At 25.5% G+C, this 21,672-nt stretch overlaps 1 protein-coding gene across 1 annotated transcript in view; it reads right to left on the bottom strand.

Moving 5' to 3' along the window:
• Positions 1-21,368, bottom strand: part of LOC107169106 (SPEG neighbor protein-like) — a 276,690-nt gene extending 255,322 nt beyond the window's left edge. Inside the window, exon 1 of the mRNA XM_089220423.1 lies at positions 20,678-21,368. Coding sequence (XP_089076549.1) covers positions 20,678-20,753 — 76 coding nt within the window. The 5' untranslated portion in view covers positions 20,754-21,368. The remainder of the gene's footprint in view (positions 1-20,677) is intronic.
• Between the last annotated feature and the right edge of the window lie 304 nt (positions 21,369-21,672).

The raw sequence follows: 21,672 nt of genomic DNA, 5'->3' as shown, positions 1-21,672 counted from the left end.
AAAAAAAATTATTTTTTATTTTCTACTTTTTAGTTAAAAGTAAATTTTTTTATTAAACGTTTAAAAAATATTTATGAAACAAATTTCTTATATTTAATAAAAAGAATTTTTAATTTTTTAATCGACGATCAGCGGCGGTGATACGAGCGCGTGATACTTCCTCGGAGATGACTTTGCACACTCGTCATCGCCTACCTGGAGGTCCATGCCCCAAAATGACAATGGATTATTGTATTGTCATCCAAGACCAAGGTCTATACCAATTTTCAGAATTTTTCATCGTCAAAAAGTGCATCAAATTGAGCATGCAAGATTTGATTACAGACAAACAGACGTGAAAGCGACCTTAAGAAAAGTGTGTAATAATATCATTTTAATAGGTAATTAATTAATTTATATTTTAAAATGATATGTTACCATAGCAAGAACAATCATGATAACTAACAAAATTTATATACGTTTATTATCTTAATAATTCAATTTAAATTATATTGTCAGATATGTTTTTCAAATAATCTGCATAAAATAATTATATTTCATAAAATAATATGTATGTTTAAAGGGTGTATTAGAAAATTTTATATTTTTGACCTACAAAAAAAAAATACAGTATTACGGTTGGATGACCTCATAAATTTTCAATTCAAACACAAACCTATATTTTCTAAGAAACGACTATTTACATCAAATATGAAAGGCATGTAATTTAAAAAAATAAATTTATTATTTACATTCAATTTTTAAATATAGATATATTATATGTTTAGACCATTGAATATTTTAACTATTAGTTAAAAACGCCAAGCACTGATTGTATTATTATTATTATCTTGAATATTATAAACGTTAAAAAAAAATGTTATTTTTTTAAATAATTAAAATAACATTTTCGAATAAAAACTTTTTTTATTGTTTTTTTATCAAGCTAATTTTTAAGCTTTTTAAATGTTTGGATGATAGAATACATTTTAATTTTATATTTAGAAATATACTTACTGGTTAAAAAGATTTTTTATGTATGTAAATTGAATTCCCATCGCAGTACAGTAAATTATAAATAAGTATTTAAAGTTTTTTTGAGTGGAACAGTGGACCAGCATTTTACGGGTTATCCTTATTTCAGTTTATTCCACTTACCTAAACTTTAAATACTTGTAACTAGAATTGAGTTACCTTTAAGTGATACTCCCATCTTTTCCACAAAGTAGAAATACAAAACACGGTCGACAAGACATAAAACCATGTTTTAAAAGTGATTATATTCAATTTTCTCCCCAATAAATCTTTGTTTTATTATTTATGAGAATACTGTTTTTTTTTTTTAATAACCTAACTATTTTGGTATAATATTAAATAAAAACTTAAATTAAAGTTCAATTAAAACGATTATTGACATTTTTATTTTTCTGATTTTTCATTATTCAAATGCATATAGTATACTATACGTTTGGAACAACATCCAATATCATTATCTTATCCAATTATTACATGAATTATATTAACTAAACTAATACATTTTTTTATTTTTGTGTACCTAAAATTTACTTACTAATGATTGATAAATAAAAAACACTTAATTTATTTCAACAATTTAATAGAATACTGGTTTACAAACAATTTTCATATTATACTAAAATAAAAAAATATTGAAAATAAAATTAACATAAATACATTCATAATATATTATACTATATATAGAATCATAAGCTTAACCCTTTAAACACATGCTGGACATATATGCTTAAACCTTGAAACACCTGTAGCATATTTAGGATTTTGTCTTGTGTTGTCGTGGTATAGGTATATCATATTTATTCATAACTCACTGACTCGAAAGGTCAAAGAGGGCGTGCTTTAAAACTATAATAATTTAATAACATTTTAAACACAAAATACGCCAAAACTGTATTCAGATCTTTTTTGTGTGACAGAAAAGGTGTGAAAATATCGTGTTAGAACCAAAATCATTCCACCCATTTTCGTCAACACATAGGTAATTTAAAATAACCTGTAATATTTTTCCTTAAAACAAATCCAATTTTATTTATTATTTATGATTAAAAATAAACTATTTAGTGTAGTTTTAATTTATACTCAATGCTATAACAAATTAAAAAAATGTAGTATTTACACATACTTGATAATATTAAAAGGAAATTAGGTCATTGTTATTACTCATCATGAAGACGTATAGTAGGTGTACATATTGGCGATCCAGAAGCACTAGATGGGTTACGCGATCTTACTACCCACTATTATATCGTCGATATCTTTCATACTTAATTGCTAATAATTATTATGCTTGTTTATAGTTGTTATTAGTGTTGTAAATTATAATTTATTTATTTCTTTATACGACCTTATACCTAAATTTGTTCTATACATATTTTATTTTATTATTGTTGTAGTAAATTGTATATTGTTATTTATTTTTTAATTGTTTATTGTAGTAAATCTTTATGTAGGTATTCCAAAACAGTGCCAAACTAAGTAATAAAAAAATGGCACATTAATTTCAAAGTGACAAAATCTTAATTACCGGATTTTAGATTTCACTTTCAATAATCATAATTAACTTTGAATAATTTTGATATTACAGTAACATACCAATAATGCAAACCCACTTAATCTGAAGTCTTCAAGTTTACAAGGCTATTGCTCTTATAATCGTAGTACCTATAATTTTATTTAGTGCATCAATTTTAATTTATCAGAATCAAAGTTTGAAACTATTGTATATATAGAGAAGTTCACGTTCAAATGTACAGTACCTCTCTTACTAACAGAATAGAACAAAAGATTAATATTTTTAATTTTATAACCGGTCAATTAACTCTAATTTTAAAATTGAAAAAGAAAAATTGATTATTTTAACGTAAAATTTGGTGAGAAAGCGAAGATTATTATGCATGTGGATTACGAGTAATCTTATAATTTGTTAATGTTATTTGATATACCTAGGTAATATTTCTTATTTATCAATACATTAAACCTTCACCTATTACGGTCGAGTGTATTTTTTGCAGTATAAAAATACGCATTTATGGATAGGGTATTAAAATTATTTTCCAGGAATGCAAAAAAAAAATGAAAAGGGCAAAATCCTTTGAACTAAAATAAGTACATATTAGAAACGACCCTAAATAATAATCACTGAGTCTTTTTTATAAGAGACGTGACAAAAAAATACACATTTCCTGGTGGCGTTCCTAATATTCAAGAGAGACTTGAATACTAGAGAGATCCCATCTGTCTATTTCAGTTTATTTTACCTTCCCGATAGGTCCTATTCTTATAAAAACTAAATTTAATTTTCAGATTACACAAATATACAACTGGTTACTGTAGGTTGGCTTTTTTTTCCTAAGTTACTTATGTATCAGGAATGGTGGTATAGAATGAGTGAGTCCGTATTTTTTTATTTATTCTTTTTTGAAAATACATTAATTATTAAAATACTTACACTTATTTTACTATAAGTATTTTACTATAGTTCCTATTTAATATAATAATTGATATAAGTCATGAACAACAATATTATATAAGTTTAAAATATTTCAGCATCAGTGTGACTTCAAATTATAATCGGTACAACATAGTAATGGAACTGTGACATTGAATTAAATCCAGTAACTACGTAATTATTAATTATATAAATATCTAGAGTTGAACATTTAATTACAACACTCAAAAACTCAATGCGCAATTTCGACTCTTAAAAATAATATAGATTTAAGTTTCTCGTGTACTTATTTAAACTCTTTTTATGTATTCTTATACGAATGTGATTACAAAATGATATTTGAAAGCATCCAAAATATTTAAATGTAAATTATATTGAGCATAATTTGGAAGCTAAGTTATTTTCCTATAATATGTAGATTAATAATTTACCATCACAGTATTTTATTAGTGTTGATTATATTTAAATAATTTCTGGGTTGTTATTTTTAGATGTTTTATTCACATTTTTTCATAACATTTTGAGATTTTCATAAATGTATAAGTACATTTAAAATTATTAATAATATGCTATTCCATGATACATTATTATTTATTAGTATTAAAATCTTAAAATTCATCGCTTTAAAATTTAAATGACATTATACTACAGTATGTATTAAATAATATTAAAATTATTAACTCATAATGGATTCTGTTGAACACAAATTTAATACAATTTACGATAGGAAGACATATTTACAGCACTGACATACAATTAGACGGATCATTTAATATTCAAAATTATGTAAATAAAATTACTTATTAAGTATGGGAACATTGAAAAAGCCTTCACATTGTGTCTCCTGTCTCAAAATATACAGGAAGACCCATCAAACATGCTTACACCCTTTTTTCTTTCATAATCTGATTTTTAGAATCTTTAATATACTTAAAAATTAAAACCCATATTTTCAAATCCTTAAATTTTTCAGTTTCCACTTAAGGAGTATCCAGTGGTAATACAGATTTTTGGTTTTTAAATGAGAATACCCGCACTTTTACTGTACATTATTAAGTGTATATGTTAGCGTTAATGTATGAAATTCCGTAATTCTAAAACATCTTTAACAACATAGATGTTAGAAATCTCAGATATTTAAGCTATAAAAGTATAAACTAAGCCAATAAATCCCAGAAATTGAAGTGATCACACAAAGCGTCAATGATTTTTCTGTGACTAAAATATGAACTTTTTTTACATTTTTAAATATGTTTTAATCATAAATACAAGTAGGTTAAATTGTCTTGTGATTATTAACATTACAATATCCACACATTAGAATTTCGAACTAATAAATTGTAATTTAGAGTTACATAACAATATATTATTATACATTACATAATTGAGGGTCATAGAATAACCAGCATCACTTGCGTCTAATATTTATAATACCTCACGATTTTAACGCTCATATAATGATGCCAAGCACTGTCACATCTAAAATGGGATTTAACAATTTACATACTGAACGGTTTTTCTTGTAAAATAAATTGCTCAGTCGAGCCAATATTGGGAGGACATATACATGTAAACAAATTAGGGATCACGTATTATTTTTCAATCATGTCACGTATTCATTTCAACCAACAACATAAATTAAAGGCAGAGTTATAGGGTGGAAAGAAATACAATGTTTCAATATTTACAATTAAGAATGAATAAAGATTAATTAATTATATCCTCTTACAAAATCAAATTTTGAAAAATAAAAATAATTTAATTTAATGATATAGATATATAATAATAATATAATATCGTTAATTATCTATTCTTCTATTCTATATATATAAAGGAATTAGTCCTCCTGAGGGATCACCGTAGAACCCAAACCACAGGGCAGATCTGCTTGAAATTATCAGAATGGATTAGTTTTATAATTTCACTGTGCTTTAAGAAAGGATTTTTGGAAATTTGACCCCTAAGGGTAAAATGAAGAGGTTGTAAGTATACAACAGTGGCGCCATCTATCAAGCAATATCTAATATTATTAGTATTATATTTATTAATATTATTATTATTGATTAGACTGATTAGAGGTTAGGTCATTGGCAATATAATATGGGAATAAGATATTATTTATTATTCAGTTATTTTTTTCACTTTAATTTATAAAAAATGTAATCTATTGAAGAAATTACTGTGAATGGAATGTTGACATCTCAAATAGTTTTACTAATTATCGATGATGGTGCCTGCTTTTTCCATTCAATTTCCTTTCATTTATATAAGACTCAAGGAAGATACCAGGAGATCCAAAATACAATTGTTGCGTATGTCTCTAATAATTGAAATACCTTTATTAATATGTCTTACAATTCATATGGTGACAGCTTTTCCACTGCTGAGGATTATGATCGTGATATGGAAAATCCTACTGTCTACAGTGGTTACTGCGAATTATTTGCAGCTGGCAATATTTTCCCATATGTATTTGAGATTTATAATAAAAATAATAATAATCTTTATGTCAAATTTGGTGTAGATACATTCCCAGTGAAAAGATTGCATCCAACCAGAAACATAAATAGCAAGCATTTTGATGTTTATTTATCTTTTTCTAATATTTCTAATTTTACAGAAAATGTAATTTTTACTTCAGAGAGCGATTTGTCTATTTTTAATAATGTTAGTGTCACAGACAATTTAATTAATAAAAGTAAGAAGCGTTACCGTGCTAGACGTACAGGTAGAGCTCAAAGAAACCAAGTCAAGGAAGCTAAAAAAAAAGACGAGAAAACTATTTTTCAGTCTGAAAACCAATGCTAAAATGGAAAATTATTAAATTAACTGGTCTTGCTATGATTCCATAATTGATTGTAAAAATTACATTGGTACTATGAACCAAAATTGTAAATTTTGTAACGTTCTCAATATCCCACATGTCACGTTCATATATTTATACCTATATGTAGGCAATTATACATATATATATATATATACAGGGTGATTCTTTTATCAAACAACACTCATTATTTAAAAAAGTATTGACTTTTTTCAAAATATTTTTTTACATAGTTTCAAGTTGTTAAAAACCCAACGCTTTTATTAAAAAATTATATTTTTAAATATTTTTTATCCTTATCATTTTTTAAGTGTTTTACTTTTTTGAATGGTAACATAGTTTTTTAATTTCAAGCAGAATATTTTTCTAAAAATTTTGATACATAAAAATCAAATTTAGGACGAGTAGCTTATGAGTTATAAGTATTTTAAGTTTAGACAAGCGGAGTAGGTAGTGGACAAACATTTTGCGGGGTAACCCCGTACCACTCCACTCTGCCAATCTAAACTTTAAATACCTATAACTCATACTACTAGCGCTAAATTTGAAATTTTAACGTAAAAAAAAATTAAAAAAATAGCTTTATTAATTTATGAAATTTTAATTATAGGTTACCATTTGAAAATCAAAAGTTGATAGTGGTTTATCTAATAAATATAAGAGTGAAAAATATTTAAAAAAATAAACAATTCAAGAAGAGTGTAAATCTAAAATTTTGGAAAAAAAAAATTGAAAAAAGTCAATACTTTTTTAAATAATGAGTGTTGTTTGATAAAAGAATCACCCTGTATATATATGATTGCTTATCTATAGGTACACACACATATATATATATATATATTATTACTGTCTAGAGATATTAGTTAATCGTAAAACAACGATTTCTTAAACTTTGACACCTTGAAACTTTGAAACTTAAGAAACGGTTTTGCGTTATAAATGCTTAAAGTTTAATTATTAAATTATACTGTTAAAACATATGCAATTTTAGATTAAGTTCGATGACACCACTCGTATTTGTTGCTTTATGTTTATACAAAAAGTTATAGATACGTATAATATTAAAATCACAATATGCGAAAGAATTCTAAAAGAACAATTCATATGGATCTGATAAAATTAACAATTACATTACCAAACTAATTTTCTGTCAACGAGAGAAATGTAATTCCAAGCATACGTTAGTGAGTTTATCATTATACGTGTATGCGATAACTAGGCATTCTAATGTAAAATGTGATCAGGAATTTAAATTTGAACATTTCTGTCAATTTAGGCAAAGTATAAAGTAGTAAATACATAATTTAAATTATAACCAAAATTGTAATTATAATATGTTTAAATAAATAAAAATAGGTAATAAGCAAATGAAGTGGAAAAAAATGTTGTATTTAGTTTCGTTTTTCACGGAGCGCAGCTGGTATTATCTCAATTACTTTACTATATTTTAAAATACTTAACTAAATTAAATTTAAATATAATAATACATTGAAAAACAACTTTATCTATATAGTAAAACCAGATATTTTAAGTTAAAAAATTGTGTAAAACAAAATTCTGATAGCATATACAACATATTTTTAATAAAATTATAATATCGACATAAAAGTCTGTATACGATAAGTGGATATGATAAAATAATTTAATTGTAATTTAAATTTAAGATACCATTATAATGCTATTAGTATTGAAACGAAAAATAAAAAATTATAACTGTAGTATTATGTAATATTATCTACCCATAAATTACATGCTTAAACCAAAATCATGCAAATTACAAAAAGTTAGCGTGTTAAAAAAAAACATGCTAATTACATGCTAAATATTTACCAAAAAAAAAAAAAAAAAAAATGTTGAACATTTTAATGGTGGCATGGCAGACACGTAACAATATAAATTCTTCAACCCAAAATAATCTGTGATAACAAATGATACTAACAAAACAAAAACATACATAAAATTATGTTTTCAGCAACAATATAAACATAATATTTTCATCTGCAGTTACTCGTATTTGAATTTTAATACAGCCACAACCATAATTTACAGAAAATAGCTCGATGAAACCATAATATTATTATTATACGTTCAATAATAATTAAATTTTGTAAAGTTACTGTGCTTTATTATATGACTATATTGCTTGTAAAGTTTTATGTCATTATAATGCATCATATAGTTTTCTGACCAAAGTAATAAATAACTCATAATATTAAAGTCTTTTAGAATTCGGTGAACAGTGTACAAGTGTACAGTGTTTTTATTGCGATATAGCATTAAATTTAGTAAACTTATTGATAATGTTCAATTGAATCACAACTTTTTCACCCATCAAATTACCAAATAACACGTCGTTTAGAAAGTTATTAGTTTTATTAGATATATTTACATTGACTGCAGCCTCAACGGTGTTTTTGGTGCAAACACATAATGTTTACCGATGTTCCCTGTAGTGGTTCGCGAATGAATGGAAACAAAAAGATTGCCAGTGTTTCAATTAATTTGAGTTAAATTTAATTTCTTAATCGCATGTCATTAGAATACGCTAAAAGTGTTTACATATGTAGGTCAAACCGATAAACTACTAAAGATGAACAAATTTCCGATAAGATAAAGACATCTTACATGGGATCTCTACAATTAGAAATTATGCATAATGTAATGTATTCCTATTAATAGTAGTGATTATCTCGATACAATATTAAAATCTATTGATGGTAATATGTAACTTACTCAAAATAAGTTAATATCTTCTCTAGGTGAATTCAATTTACGATGAAAAAAAAAGAAATCAAGAAGATAAGTTTATTGATATTGAGATTAAGTTGGTATTTTATTATGCAGAAAGCAATTCTAAACAAAATTAAATTGAAAACTTAGAGTCAGAAATATCCATCTTAGAAGTTATTAACCTTCAGATATTGTCAATTTAAAACCAAAAGATATTTCCTTTAGAATTAGGTAAATAATCAACAAGCAGAAAGTCGTAATTAAATTTATGTAACTGAACATTTTTCACATAATATTTTTATGCAATCTATTCTTGAAATATTTTGTCAAATAGATACTGAAGTTTTTCCTGTTAAATTTAATCAACTTAGTTGAGTTGTAAATCAGCTAGCGTTGACTCAATTGAAATACGTAAACTATAACATGTATGATGTTTTCAATTTGTCGATGAATAATGATAGATATTACGTTACTGTGACATTACTACTACGCTACAGTCGATCAAACATTACTTCAACGAAACTTGTTAAAACAAATATTGGATGAGCTAATTTCTACGAAACATGCCAGATAAAATGATTTATTCAGTGTGTCAATGATGTGTTAGTCATCTTAAAAAACATCAATAATAATTGCAAGCTCTGATAATTTAAAGTTTTACTTCAAAAATATACACAGTTTTAACACGAATTGTTACTTGGGATGATTACTTTGCCATTTTCATAGAATTGTCTCTGGAACTTAGTTACAAAAAGGGATTTCTGATAATGAACTCATCGGTCTACTTCCAAATTATTATTTTTTTTTTCACTGTGATACATACAGCTTAACATCAGAGGCTGTGGCCTGTTTAATTCAGTCAAAAGCCACTTGCCTAGTGATAATATACACTACTAAAAAATAATATTATTTGGACGATCATTATTTTCTTAAATTTTAAAATATAGGTTAATTGTTTGTAAATTAGCCATTTTTCAATCCCATCTCATTACAATATTAATGATTATAATTTTTTTCATACTATCTTGATCGTATTGTTACCTACTGTCAATGATTTATGTATTCATCATAGTAATAATTGTAAAATTATTATGTTAAGTGATTATAATCTTCCTGGATTACATTGGTCAATCATTAACGAAAAAATTACACCAAACTAACAATATGTAACTAATTTAAATTCTCTACCTCTGAGTTAAATGCATCTTAAAATGTCAGTTAAATTTTAGAACACGATTATTGATACTCTAAACTCATCGATATAAAATCTTATAAAAAGTTTGAATTTTTAAGAAGTAATAGCTTAAATAATTCCATAATTACCTACTTACTTCAATGACTTATGTAAGTCAGACAAGGGGTATATGAAATTGCTTTGATATTATCTATGATAAATAATATTATTTGATCTTCATTGATATAGATGTCCTTAATAAATTTGTAATAATTATTTTTAAATATAGTCAGACATGCAAGTTATGATTCCTAGAAGTTGATTTTTAAATTAAAATTTTTATTAACTGTTTCGCTATTATATATTTAATCTACAATAAACTTTTTCAACTTTTGGAAATCAAGATTTATTACGTATATTTTGGAAGACGATTATGTTATGAATAAAAAAAATTAATATCGTCTCATCTGTTTACTTTCTATAATACGAAAAATGTTTTGATCGATGATATTTAAAACTATTTCACAGTTAATTTTTTGTCAGTATATGTCAGCCTTTTTGACTTTATAAGTTTTTATAAGTTGTAGAACAGCGACAAAGAGTCAATTAATTTTTAAATAATTGATATTATATGCTTTTTTAATAATTGACTTCCAACTCAATGTCCTTTCACAGAGTTCTTATAAAAAAAAAAAAACTGTCGATAAGGTAAATCGTACTATACTTATATTTGAACTAACATATTAGCATTCCTGACCTTTTACTATCTTGGATATCGTCCTACATATCAAACAGGGAACATATGTTAAAACATAAAAAATTTGAATCACATACACTTATTGGCCTTCTGTTGTGCCACAATATTGACATTTGACTCTTTTGTTATTTTTATTATTTCTTCATGATCTAAAAATTTTACATGCAAGAATACTTATTTTTATTATCTTTTGAAATTATTTTGATATTTCTCTCGGCTATGAGTCAGTATTTAAAATGAATTAACAAATCAACGAATTACCCTTACATATTGAAAAATACAAAGTAATACGACCGTTGTATATGTTTCGAGGTCCGTTTATTCAATCTATTATCATATTAGTGGTACTTCTTCAATAACTGTTCTTAATATCAGTAATATAGGTGTAATATTTAACTTTTCTCATTTTTTTAAATAATAATTTTTGTGTAAAATGAAAATATGCTATAATACTATCAGGCTTTATTATTTGTAACTGATATACGACTTATATAAATACTTATATTATTTGAATAACTTTATTTACTTATTTAGTTTAAACTAAATCAGAATGAAATTCTATGATTTGGACAACATACTGAAAATATCAAACTCAAATCTTAATGTTGAAAACCATATTCTTTGCTTTATGACTTATTTAAAATAACTCGTAAGCCATTTTCTCTCTATCAGTCATTATTGACTATTTTAGACATTATTGGATCATCAAAAGATGAAAAAATAAATTATGCACCTTTTTTATTTTATCTTGTTAATGATATAACATTTTGTTATTTTTCTTGGTATAGAAATAGGACTACCAACATTTTTTTTTATGTATATATTTTACGAAGAATTAATTAAATATTCTTTAACTTTTCCTATAAATTAGATGATAACATTATCAACGCATTAAATTTGAATTATTTAATTTAACTACTATAATTGAAGCTTTTAGTAACTGTATGAATAAAATCGACTTTTTTGTTGTATTCGTATTTTATTGCTGTTAATATCTTAACACTAAATTACTGTACTGTAAGTAGATATTTTTGATCTTTCGATTCATCGAATCGTCGAAATAGATAAATAGTTATTAAGTTAATATAATAATTATTATTATATAAAGGATTGTAGTCTTCAGTTTACACAGTCATAACACCATCACACAGTTCAGTACAATATTTTGTTATAATAATTTCCATTTATATAATTCTATTACCATATTTATTTGTTTTTTCGGGAAATAACAGCAAACGACTTTCAAACAATTTCGGTAAAAATAACACAATGTAGTTTTGCATTATTATATCTGAATTCTTAAAAAATTAATATATGGCAGTGGAATGATTCACGAAGAAGTTATTAACATAATAATTACATTTTTTATCTGTCTACTCATACAGACTGTGTCTGCTGTCTACGGAACGAAACTAACGAAAGCTGCATATATGCAACACATTTTGTTTGTGATATGAACGGTACATATTACTAAGTAAAATGAGACGAAATCGCATTGTATACTCATAGAATACTATACACTAGTAGCTGTAAACTCTAATAAAACCTTCTGATAGTGTTGAGTCAATCAATAAATATTGTTGATTTGACAATTTATATTATTAAAATGTGTGTTAATCATTATTGTTATGATAATTTAAAACATTTGTTTTTTAAATTTAAAAAATATTTATTTATGTTTATTATTGTTGAATCAATCATAATAATATGTATTGCTTTTTCCATACCAATTATCTAAATAGTTTATTATTATTAACATAATTACGAATTAAGATTATCAGTTACATTTCAATTGTGTTTCCAACCATAAACATAAACTAACACTGTATAGTTCATATAATTAGTGTAAACAGTAAATATTGGTCTGAGTTGCAATACAACACTAAGAATTTATCTGTCAATTTTTGAAAATAATTTAAAAAATCAATCTAAGCTTGATTGATGAACTATTCTTATGATTATACATATATAGAAAAAAATAGTTAAAAAATGTTTATGTGCATTAACATTCGGTGAAAACTGCATATATCTACGGTTACTTTGTTTTAGAAATACCCTTCACAAAAAATCGATTTTTTTAAAACTGTTTTAGGTGAAAATAACAGTCATTCTTAAATTTTTTGTTTGTTTTTTTTCTAAAAAAGTACCATCTAGATTCACTTTTCAACCATAAAAGATGAGATGAAGAAAATCAAAGTATTTATGCTGTCCCAAAACACGATGACAGACAATAAAAAAAACACATAATTGTAAAATCAATACATTCATCATTCAGCTCAAAACCTAAAATTAAAGCAGTTGAATTATATATCGATAAGGTAACGATTGTGAAATATTGGTTAGTTAAATTTAATATAGTAATCAAGTATAATATATTACAGGAGCGTTATTAAAACGTTGAAATATCAATTAAATATTCAAAACAATACAATGAGTATTATTAGATACTCTTAAAAAAATCCAACTATTTTTTATAATTTTTTATTTTACAATTTAAATAATGTTGAATAAGCTTAATATATTTTATTTTACACATAATAATATGGATAAAACGAGATTAAAAAGGACCATCTTCTAAAAACGGTACAAAAAGTGTCTCGTTTGATGTTTGTCGGGACAAATGATGATCAAAAAGGGGACAATTCCGTTTTAAACGGGACGTATGATCACCTAACATTATCATAATATCAAACATTATAGCAAGCATCCATGATAAACTTTTGATAAAATCTGAACTAATAGAGAGCAATTCTAACTACAATTTTATAATATGATATCGAACTTACTAATAAAATCTATTTCAGTTTTTGTCGACAAATATAATTAATTCTATTTTTAGTCACAATAATATAAAATAAACATTTATAAATATGGAAATGTTGGTTATATTTATAAATACTTTATGTGAAAAAAAAATTGAGATGTTTAAATTTATAATTTGAATATTATAATCTTTTTTTGACATTATGATATTATCATATACATATTGATTGCATATCATGAATTATGTACAATAATACACTATTTATAGTTCTAATAATTTGTATTGAATTCAGTTACGGAGATGAAAAGTCACATAAATAAAAAAAAAGTGATTCCATCATAGTCTAACACGATATTATACAATGTAGTTTATCCTCAGTCATGCTAAAATCATAGGTAGTTACTGGTCCAAAAACATAGTCGAAATAATTGAAAAACACACTATGATATCATTGGGAGGATTTATAGATTTCTTATAAATTATTAGTTTGTACTTCAACTACCTAAGTGTGATATTTTATTTATTCATGTTCTATGTTGAAACATTTTGAAATGGAATTTTTATCATTAATAATAAATTATAATAGGTATATAAAATTCCAAAAGAAACACGAAGAGTCAAGTATCTATTCGATTGGGGGATTATCTTGGATAAATACAGTATACAGTCTTCTAATCATGTTATTACCGAGCTTTTCACGTATGTATAGTAAGTTTGGCGTCGTACTTCACGAATTTTTCATTGACGCCTGTCTGCAGTTTTATAGCTAGGCAATAAAATAAATTACGAATACAGCTTTACCTCTCCGTCTTCTGAAATGATGATTTGGAATTCTATATGTTTACTTGACTTGAATCTGCATTTTTTTTGTCTTTTGAGAATTCTTATAACAATACACACGTTGGTACCTATATAATTTATCTTCTCTATAGATGCTATTTTAACTCCTGTATTACATATATTACACAGTTATTTTTATATGCATATTGTAACTTCAGACATGGAATTAAATTATTGCAAGTTTTTAACACGTTTTTTTCCAAAGTTGGCATAAGGTGTTCAGTATTTTATTTTATTTCAAAAGTATTGTTTATAATCTTGGGCGATGGTGAGAAGAGGGCTGAACCCTACTAAAGTAAAATTGAATACGATTAAAAACAAATTAGGAAATATTTGTTGTTGGGGAGGGGGAAATTTACATTTTGGGAGAGCTTATGTTCTCCAGATCTCCCCTTTTCTATGTGTAGCTGTGTAAATAATACACATCAAATGTGTACATTGTTAATGTACTTCATGACAGATATTTACACCACACCATTTTAATATTAAGATAATTCGTGCATGCCAAATTTCATTAGTGTATGTTACCGTCAAATAATTAAATTAGGTAACATTAATAATAATATTTCCAATAAATTTCGTTTATATTCATAGTATCAATATTAAATATCTTAATTTATATCGAAATAACATAAGTGCCAATTATTTTAAGGTAATGATGTATTTATCATTTTCCGTCCTTTTCCAGCCATAATTGTTAAAAATGTTCATTGAATTTGGTTGTCCAATAATTAAAAACGGTTCTACGTCGTAAAATTGATTTATTTAAGAAGTAGGATATCTAACAATAATAAACTTCCGGGCTTTGTATTATATCGAATATCTTACAATAATATTAAGTAATATATAGCCGAACACCGGATATGTATGCAATGTACCTATAATTTAATTTAATATTTAAATGAAAATAAATAAATAATAACGTATGTTTTAAATAATTTATATATCAGAAACAAGTAATAATACTTTCTAAAATATATTAAATATCCTAGTACGTACCACTAATATATCAACTTCTGACACTTAAAATTTTTAAATTACTTTATTAACTCAAACTTTTTATTGAAATTTTTATTCAAAGATAATGAGCAGATATGTAATTTGTGAATGTGTACACGAGAATAAATTTAATATTTTTATCTTGTGAAAAAAAATATTTATCATCAAATAATTCCCATAAAATTTAATGTTTTCTACTGTAGAAATTTCAATTTACTAAGTTTCCTAAATATTTGAATTTCTTCAAAATTTTCTCTTCGTGAGTACTTAATACTCATAACATTATTTTTTACCTGCAATAATGTATTTTAGATTCTGAGCGGAGCGATGAATGTATTGATTTTACCATGATGTGTGTTTTTATTTTTATTTTTTTTTGTCATCACGTTTGCGGCATTAAAAGTGCATTGATTTTTGACTTCAGTACCTCGTTTGATCAGAAAGTGAATCTGGTTGGTACTTTGGGGGGTCAAAAGTATAAAAATTCCCAATATTTTCCCTTTAACTAAAACGGGAAATTTTACGCACAATCAGTTTTCAACAAAATCGATTTTGGTTTTTGATCTTACATTAAAACAAATAACCATAGATACATGAAATTTTCACCGAATGTTTATATAAGTATATTCTATCCACCATGCAATTTTCAAAAAATTTCGACTTAAGTTGAACTATTCATAGGCATATGCAATTTTCGATCATTATTAGTTTTCTTAAATTAATATCGATAAAAATTTATTTGTTGGCTAGAAAAGCTTGAAAATGTAATACACGGTTTCTACTATATTGTTACAATAGTAGTTGAAAAATAAAATAAATAAATTCTCAATTTTTTTTTATAAACATTCAAAGTTAAGATTTTGACAAAATACGTAAAAATCACAGAAATTCGCAAATTAATTTAAACTAGAAATTCCTAAAAAATTTTTTTTTTAAATCTAAGATTTGAAAATTTTTAATAATCTATAATATATTCTAGACAGATAAACTGTCTCCGCTTACAATCATTTATCGTATACAATGATATTATATCATTGGATTTAAATTTAATTCCATCCATTACAGTAACCCATTTGTAACCTACTGTACAGCAGAGTGACATCTACGACTTACCTGCTTTTTTAATTTTGTACTGTGTTTTCTTAATATGTATATTTTATGGGATAAACATAGCATATAGTAATATATGTTTATGTTTAATACATATGATATGTATATTATATTTATATGACTACAAGAGAATATTATGAAATTAACGAAATTTAGAATTTATAAGTACCTACAACTATGATAAAATATTTAAATTTTGAATAAAATACATTTAGTTGAAACTTGAAACTGTAATGCAACGAAACAATAAATACCTAATACCTCAGTTGTATTTTATCATAACAATATTTTCGCTCACACTTATGCTTTATAATTTCCCAAAATTAAATAAATGTAAACCTATATTTTTTTAATATTATTTAATACTACATATATCTACATTTTTATTTTGTTATAGTTACTTTAAATATCGATTATATTATACTCATAAATAATAGATTAAAAAATATACTTATAGATAAATCATAATATTTATAAATTATAAACTTTCGTATAGAAAATAGGTACAAATAAATGTTGTGAAAGTATATCTATCATTTATAATTCTACTTATAAAATTTTGTTGTATTAAACTAAAATATTATAATTTAGTGATAATTAGAACCATTTAGAAATGATTTAAAATGTTTATACACTACTATCCATTAAGCCATTAATCTTTTGATTCGGGATTAAATAAAAAAATTTAAAAAAGAAAAAAAACAAGAAATAAGAAACTCACAAGAAACCAGCTATTATAAACTCTCTGTTCGATATTTTAAATGATGATGAAGACTCCACTCCCATAGTATTTTTATTGGTATATAGTTATTACAGTCAGTAATAATAAACATGAAATGATTAGTCAATTTTTAATAGAAGTACAATTAATGTAAAAAAGTAACAAAAGTAGGTAGGTATACAACATTTTTATATTTAATATCAAACCGTATTAAAAAGAATAACATTATGTGAAAAATATTTCCACTATAATATTTTATATATTTTAAATGATGATTAGAAAATAATTTTAAAAAATATGCACTGAACAAGATCAATCTCTCAATTGATATTAAATGTCTTTGTACTCAAAATGCCATATTATACAAAAGAAATATTTTGAATATTAAAGTAGATATTTGAACATTTAATATTGGTACTATACAAACCTTCAGTCGCATCAAATATACTTGATGTTTGAACTGATATTGAAAACAACAATAATAATATATTATTGAAATTCGAACATTTCGATACGATTGTAAGACCAATTATTATTATAGGTACTTTGGCCCTTATCAGAATTTAAACTGAAATCAATTTATATGAAAAACGATCAAATTACATCGTTTTATATTATATTTAAATAATAACATTGCTATAATATGTTATACGTTAGGTAGTTGAAGTACAAGTAATGTTTTAAATATTAGAAATACATCATTATTTACAGTTTATTATTTTCTGCTATAGTTAAGTACAATATATAATATTATAATAGTGTATTAATGTGATATGTATGGTATTATTTAAATATCATAAATAAGCTACTTTTGTAAAATACATATTTTTCAAAAAAATTCAATTATAGTTAACATCTACATATTTCATGAAAATTGTTATTAAAACCGGTAGTCGACGATTTTATTTAGCGGGCTTATTGCACAATTGTTAATAAAAACAAAAAAAAATGTATTTAAATCGTAAACGCAATTATTTGTTCTTCTCTTTTTTTTTATTCGTGAACAAATAATTTTGTACACGTTTTTTAGACGTTTAAAACTTAATTAAATAAGTTTCAAAAATGTGAACAAATTATCAAAAAAGAATTTTATTTACCAAGCTCCTTTAAACTTTAGCTAGCTGATCATGAAAAACTTTATCTGAAAAAGTAGAATTCTCTGGGTTGGTCCATTGTAGACATTTTATCTTAAATGTATTTAAAAACTTGAAATAGCATAATTTTACTCGTTTATGGTTATTTCATTAATTTTTCACGGTTAGTTTAAGTTTATCTTCACTTAAGTTTATTGATCTTCAGTTGATTTTTAAAAAAACCTAATTCATTTTATGGCTTAAATTCGAAGATCTAAGACAAGTGAATAGGTACCTATCACAATATTTATAAAAATAAATAATTAATTGCAGAATATTATAGGTACGTGATTGATGACAATTAAATTCTAAGTGAAAAATCACAACAAAACATTCTGATCATACTTGGTTATCTGATATACAAGTGTTTTATTTATAAAATGTTTAAACTAGAAAAATAATGAAATAGGTTTCATGGTCTGCTATGAACCTTACATAAAATAATGTATAGCTACAAAAAACGATTCTGATTATCAATACATTATATATTATCTTACTTAACTAAGACAATGTTCTATAGATATTATATAATAACAAAATAGTTTTCAAAAATTACTTTTAAAAATAAACAATATAATACTAATAATAACTATCATAATAGAAGTGTATATTTTTTTTCAAATGACAATTATTTATCATTGCTTTCAACTGTATAAAGTAACAATAAAATGTTGGCTTTTGCCTAAATGGATGAAACGAGATAATTGTCCAACACACTGTCTCTGTATCCTGTCCGTAGTTTTTGTTGAGATAATAAATTATAACATAATTCATTAGAAATATGGTATTTAGTGAAATAAGCAATTTAGTGGTCATAAATACAAAATATATTAAACTGGTAGCGACTAGGAAGTTTATTAAACGCATTTTATTGAAATTTTAAATATTTATTCGAATTTCGTGAAGTTAATTCGATTTCCATGTGGTAATAATTAATGATAGCTTGTCTATAATTGTATTATTTACCGTCAGTGAGTATACGACTATAAATTTGTAAATTTACGTAATGGATAATGAAAATATATTAATTTTTTTACGTGAAAATCAAGCAATATAATATATTGAGAGCAATCTGTATGATGATGATTCGCCTTTATTTACTAATTGATCACAATGACTTTTCAATAATAATAATATGGATGCTATAATATCAACCATTCCGGCTCATTATACTATACATACAAACGTATTTTTTATACCTAGATGGTACGATGTAAATAATATGCTTTCTAAATATGTTTGTTTTTAATTTTTAAAGTCAACCGAGTGGCTTAAGTTGATTTCATAAAAAACTTCGATAAACAAAGAATAACATGATGTTGTAGGTAAGTATAATAACTATAGTATTTATGATGACGATACTAAAATCAATATTTTTTTAGTGATTTTGTTAATCACAGACTAAATATATTGTTTTTAATTTTTATAATTGAACTTTTGAGCATGTTTTGAATATTATTATAAACAGTTGATAGAATTTAAAAAAAATAATAATAATGGATGAGTTACCCTCTTTATATATCTATTTTATATTAATGGTTATCCGCAGATGAAAAGTACGTGATAATAAAACATGCTAGTTTTAGGTCAATATAATTATTACAAAAATATATATATATATTTTTATAGCGATCATCAGACTAACGATCGCTAATTATATACTTTTTGTGTAAGTACATTTAACATTATTCATTTTAATTGAAGCAAATTCGGACAACATTAAATAATATAGCGATATTATTTCAACTATGAATTCTTTGGAGGTGTAGAAGTGGTTTTTGTAATACAAGAAAACATCATCAATTTATGTTCAGAGATAATAAAATCTTTATGTAGGCACACCCTATAATCTATATTATTGTTAAGGTCACACATTCAATATTATTAGTTATTACGATGCTTTTGTTGTATCCAATATTATAATAATTATGTGTGCGTTTTCATCTAAATTATACTCGAAAATTACCCTAAATAGGTGCCTATACCAGATTATATTAATAAAACTGCTGCAATCCATACATTGTTTACAAATGGACTCGACAGAGGTTTAGACAGTGCAATTGCAATTAGTTTGCATTGGACGGTCATCGATACGCGAGTGGTACGTTATTGATATTATTATATTCTATATTATTATTGTAATAATAATTATTATCTCTTACCCGTGGCCAATAGCAGCATGGCACTGCCAACGATTAGCCGTCCGACCGACGTTTTGGTACACATGTTTATGATCATCGTCCGGTCCACTGAACAATGTTCGAATACGAAACGTGTCGCCAAAGGTGTTTGGTAAGTACCGTTATATTGGTATCGTTCAGTAAATTATCACTTTATACATGACCACTGCCTGAGTAGTATGCCGAATCACACCCACCACTGTATTAGTAATATTACGTGGAAAATAAATAGTCAAACGGTCCGCTGGATCGACACGATATTGTCTCCATACCGCCGACGCAGTGAGTCGTTTTCGATCATTCCGACGAAGAATCACGAAACGGTTTCGGACGTCCAAGTTTTATAATTATTATTTATCTACGTATTATCAAATACGTGCACACGGCGGTGGATATCGACCGGAACGAGACGATTTTAATCGAATCTAATAATTATGTCATAGTACAGTTACCTATCTTACACAATGGCTGTGCAGTGCGATTGGTTGGCCCGTCGACGCGCACCAGAGTACAGAATAAAAATAAAAATTGTAACGGATGAATATAAAAAAAAAATTCCGAAAAACGTACTCGCTCACACAGAAAAAGACACACACACACACATTCACACACCAAACCGGACCGTTCGCACCGGCTTACCACGACGGAGTCTGACACGCACACACGGTGGTCGGCGAAAAACGCGGCTGCCGCCCCGTCACCGCGATCTCGCGCCCCTCGGTGGGTACGTTGGCGCGATGAACTTGCGCAGAATATTAGACCGTGCTTCCGCGGTTTTTCGCCGTTTATCCTCGTACGCTCTCTGCTATACTTCTCTTTCTCTCACTCTCTCACCCTCTCTTTATCTCCATTCCTTTCTACCCCTCTTTCTCTCTCTCTTTCTTTATATCTATCTTTCTCCATATCTCCTCCTTACTCTACTTTCTCTTGGTTTTCTTTCACACTATTATTATTATTATTATTATTATTATTATATA

Source organism: Diuraphis noxia, unplaced genomic scaffold (assembly GCF_037042655.1).
Source record: "Diuraphis noxia isolate RWA-SAM2 unplaced genomic scaffold, SU_Dnox_SAM2 contig0002, whole genome shotgun sequence".
Taxonomy (NCBI): domain Eukaryota; kingdom Metazoa; phylum Arthropoda; class Insecta; order Hemiptera; family Aphididae; genus Diuraphis; species Diuraphis noxia.
Note: the sequence above shows the minus strand (reverse complement) of the source record. Positions and strands in the feature narration are given on the sequence as shown.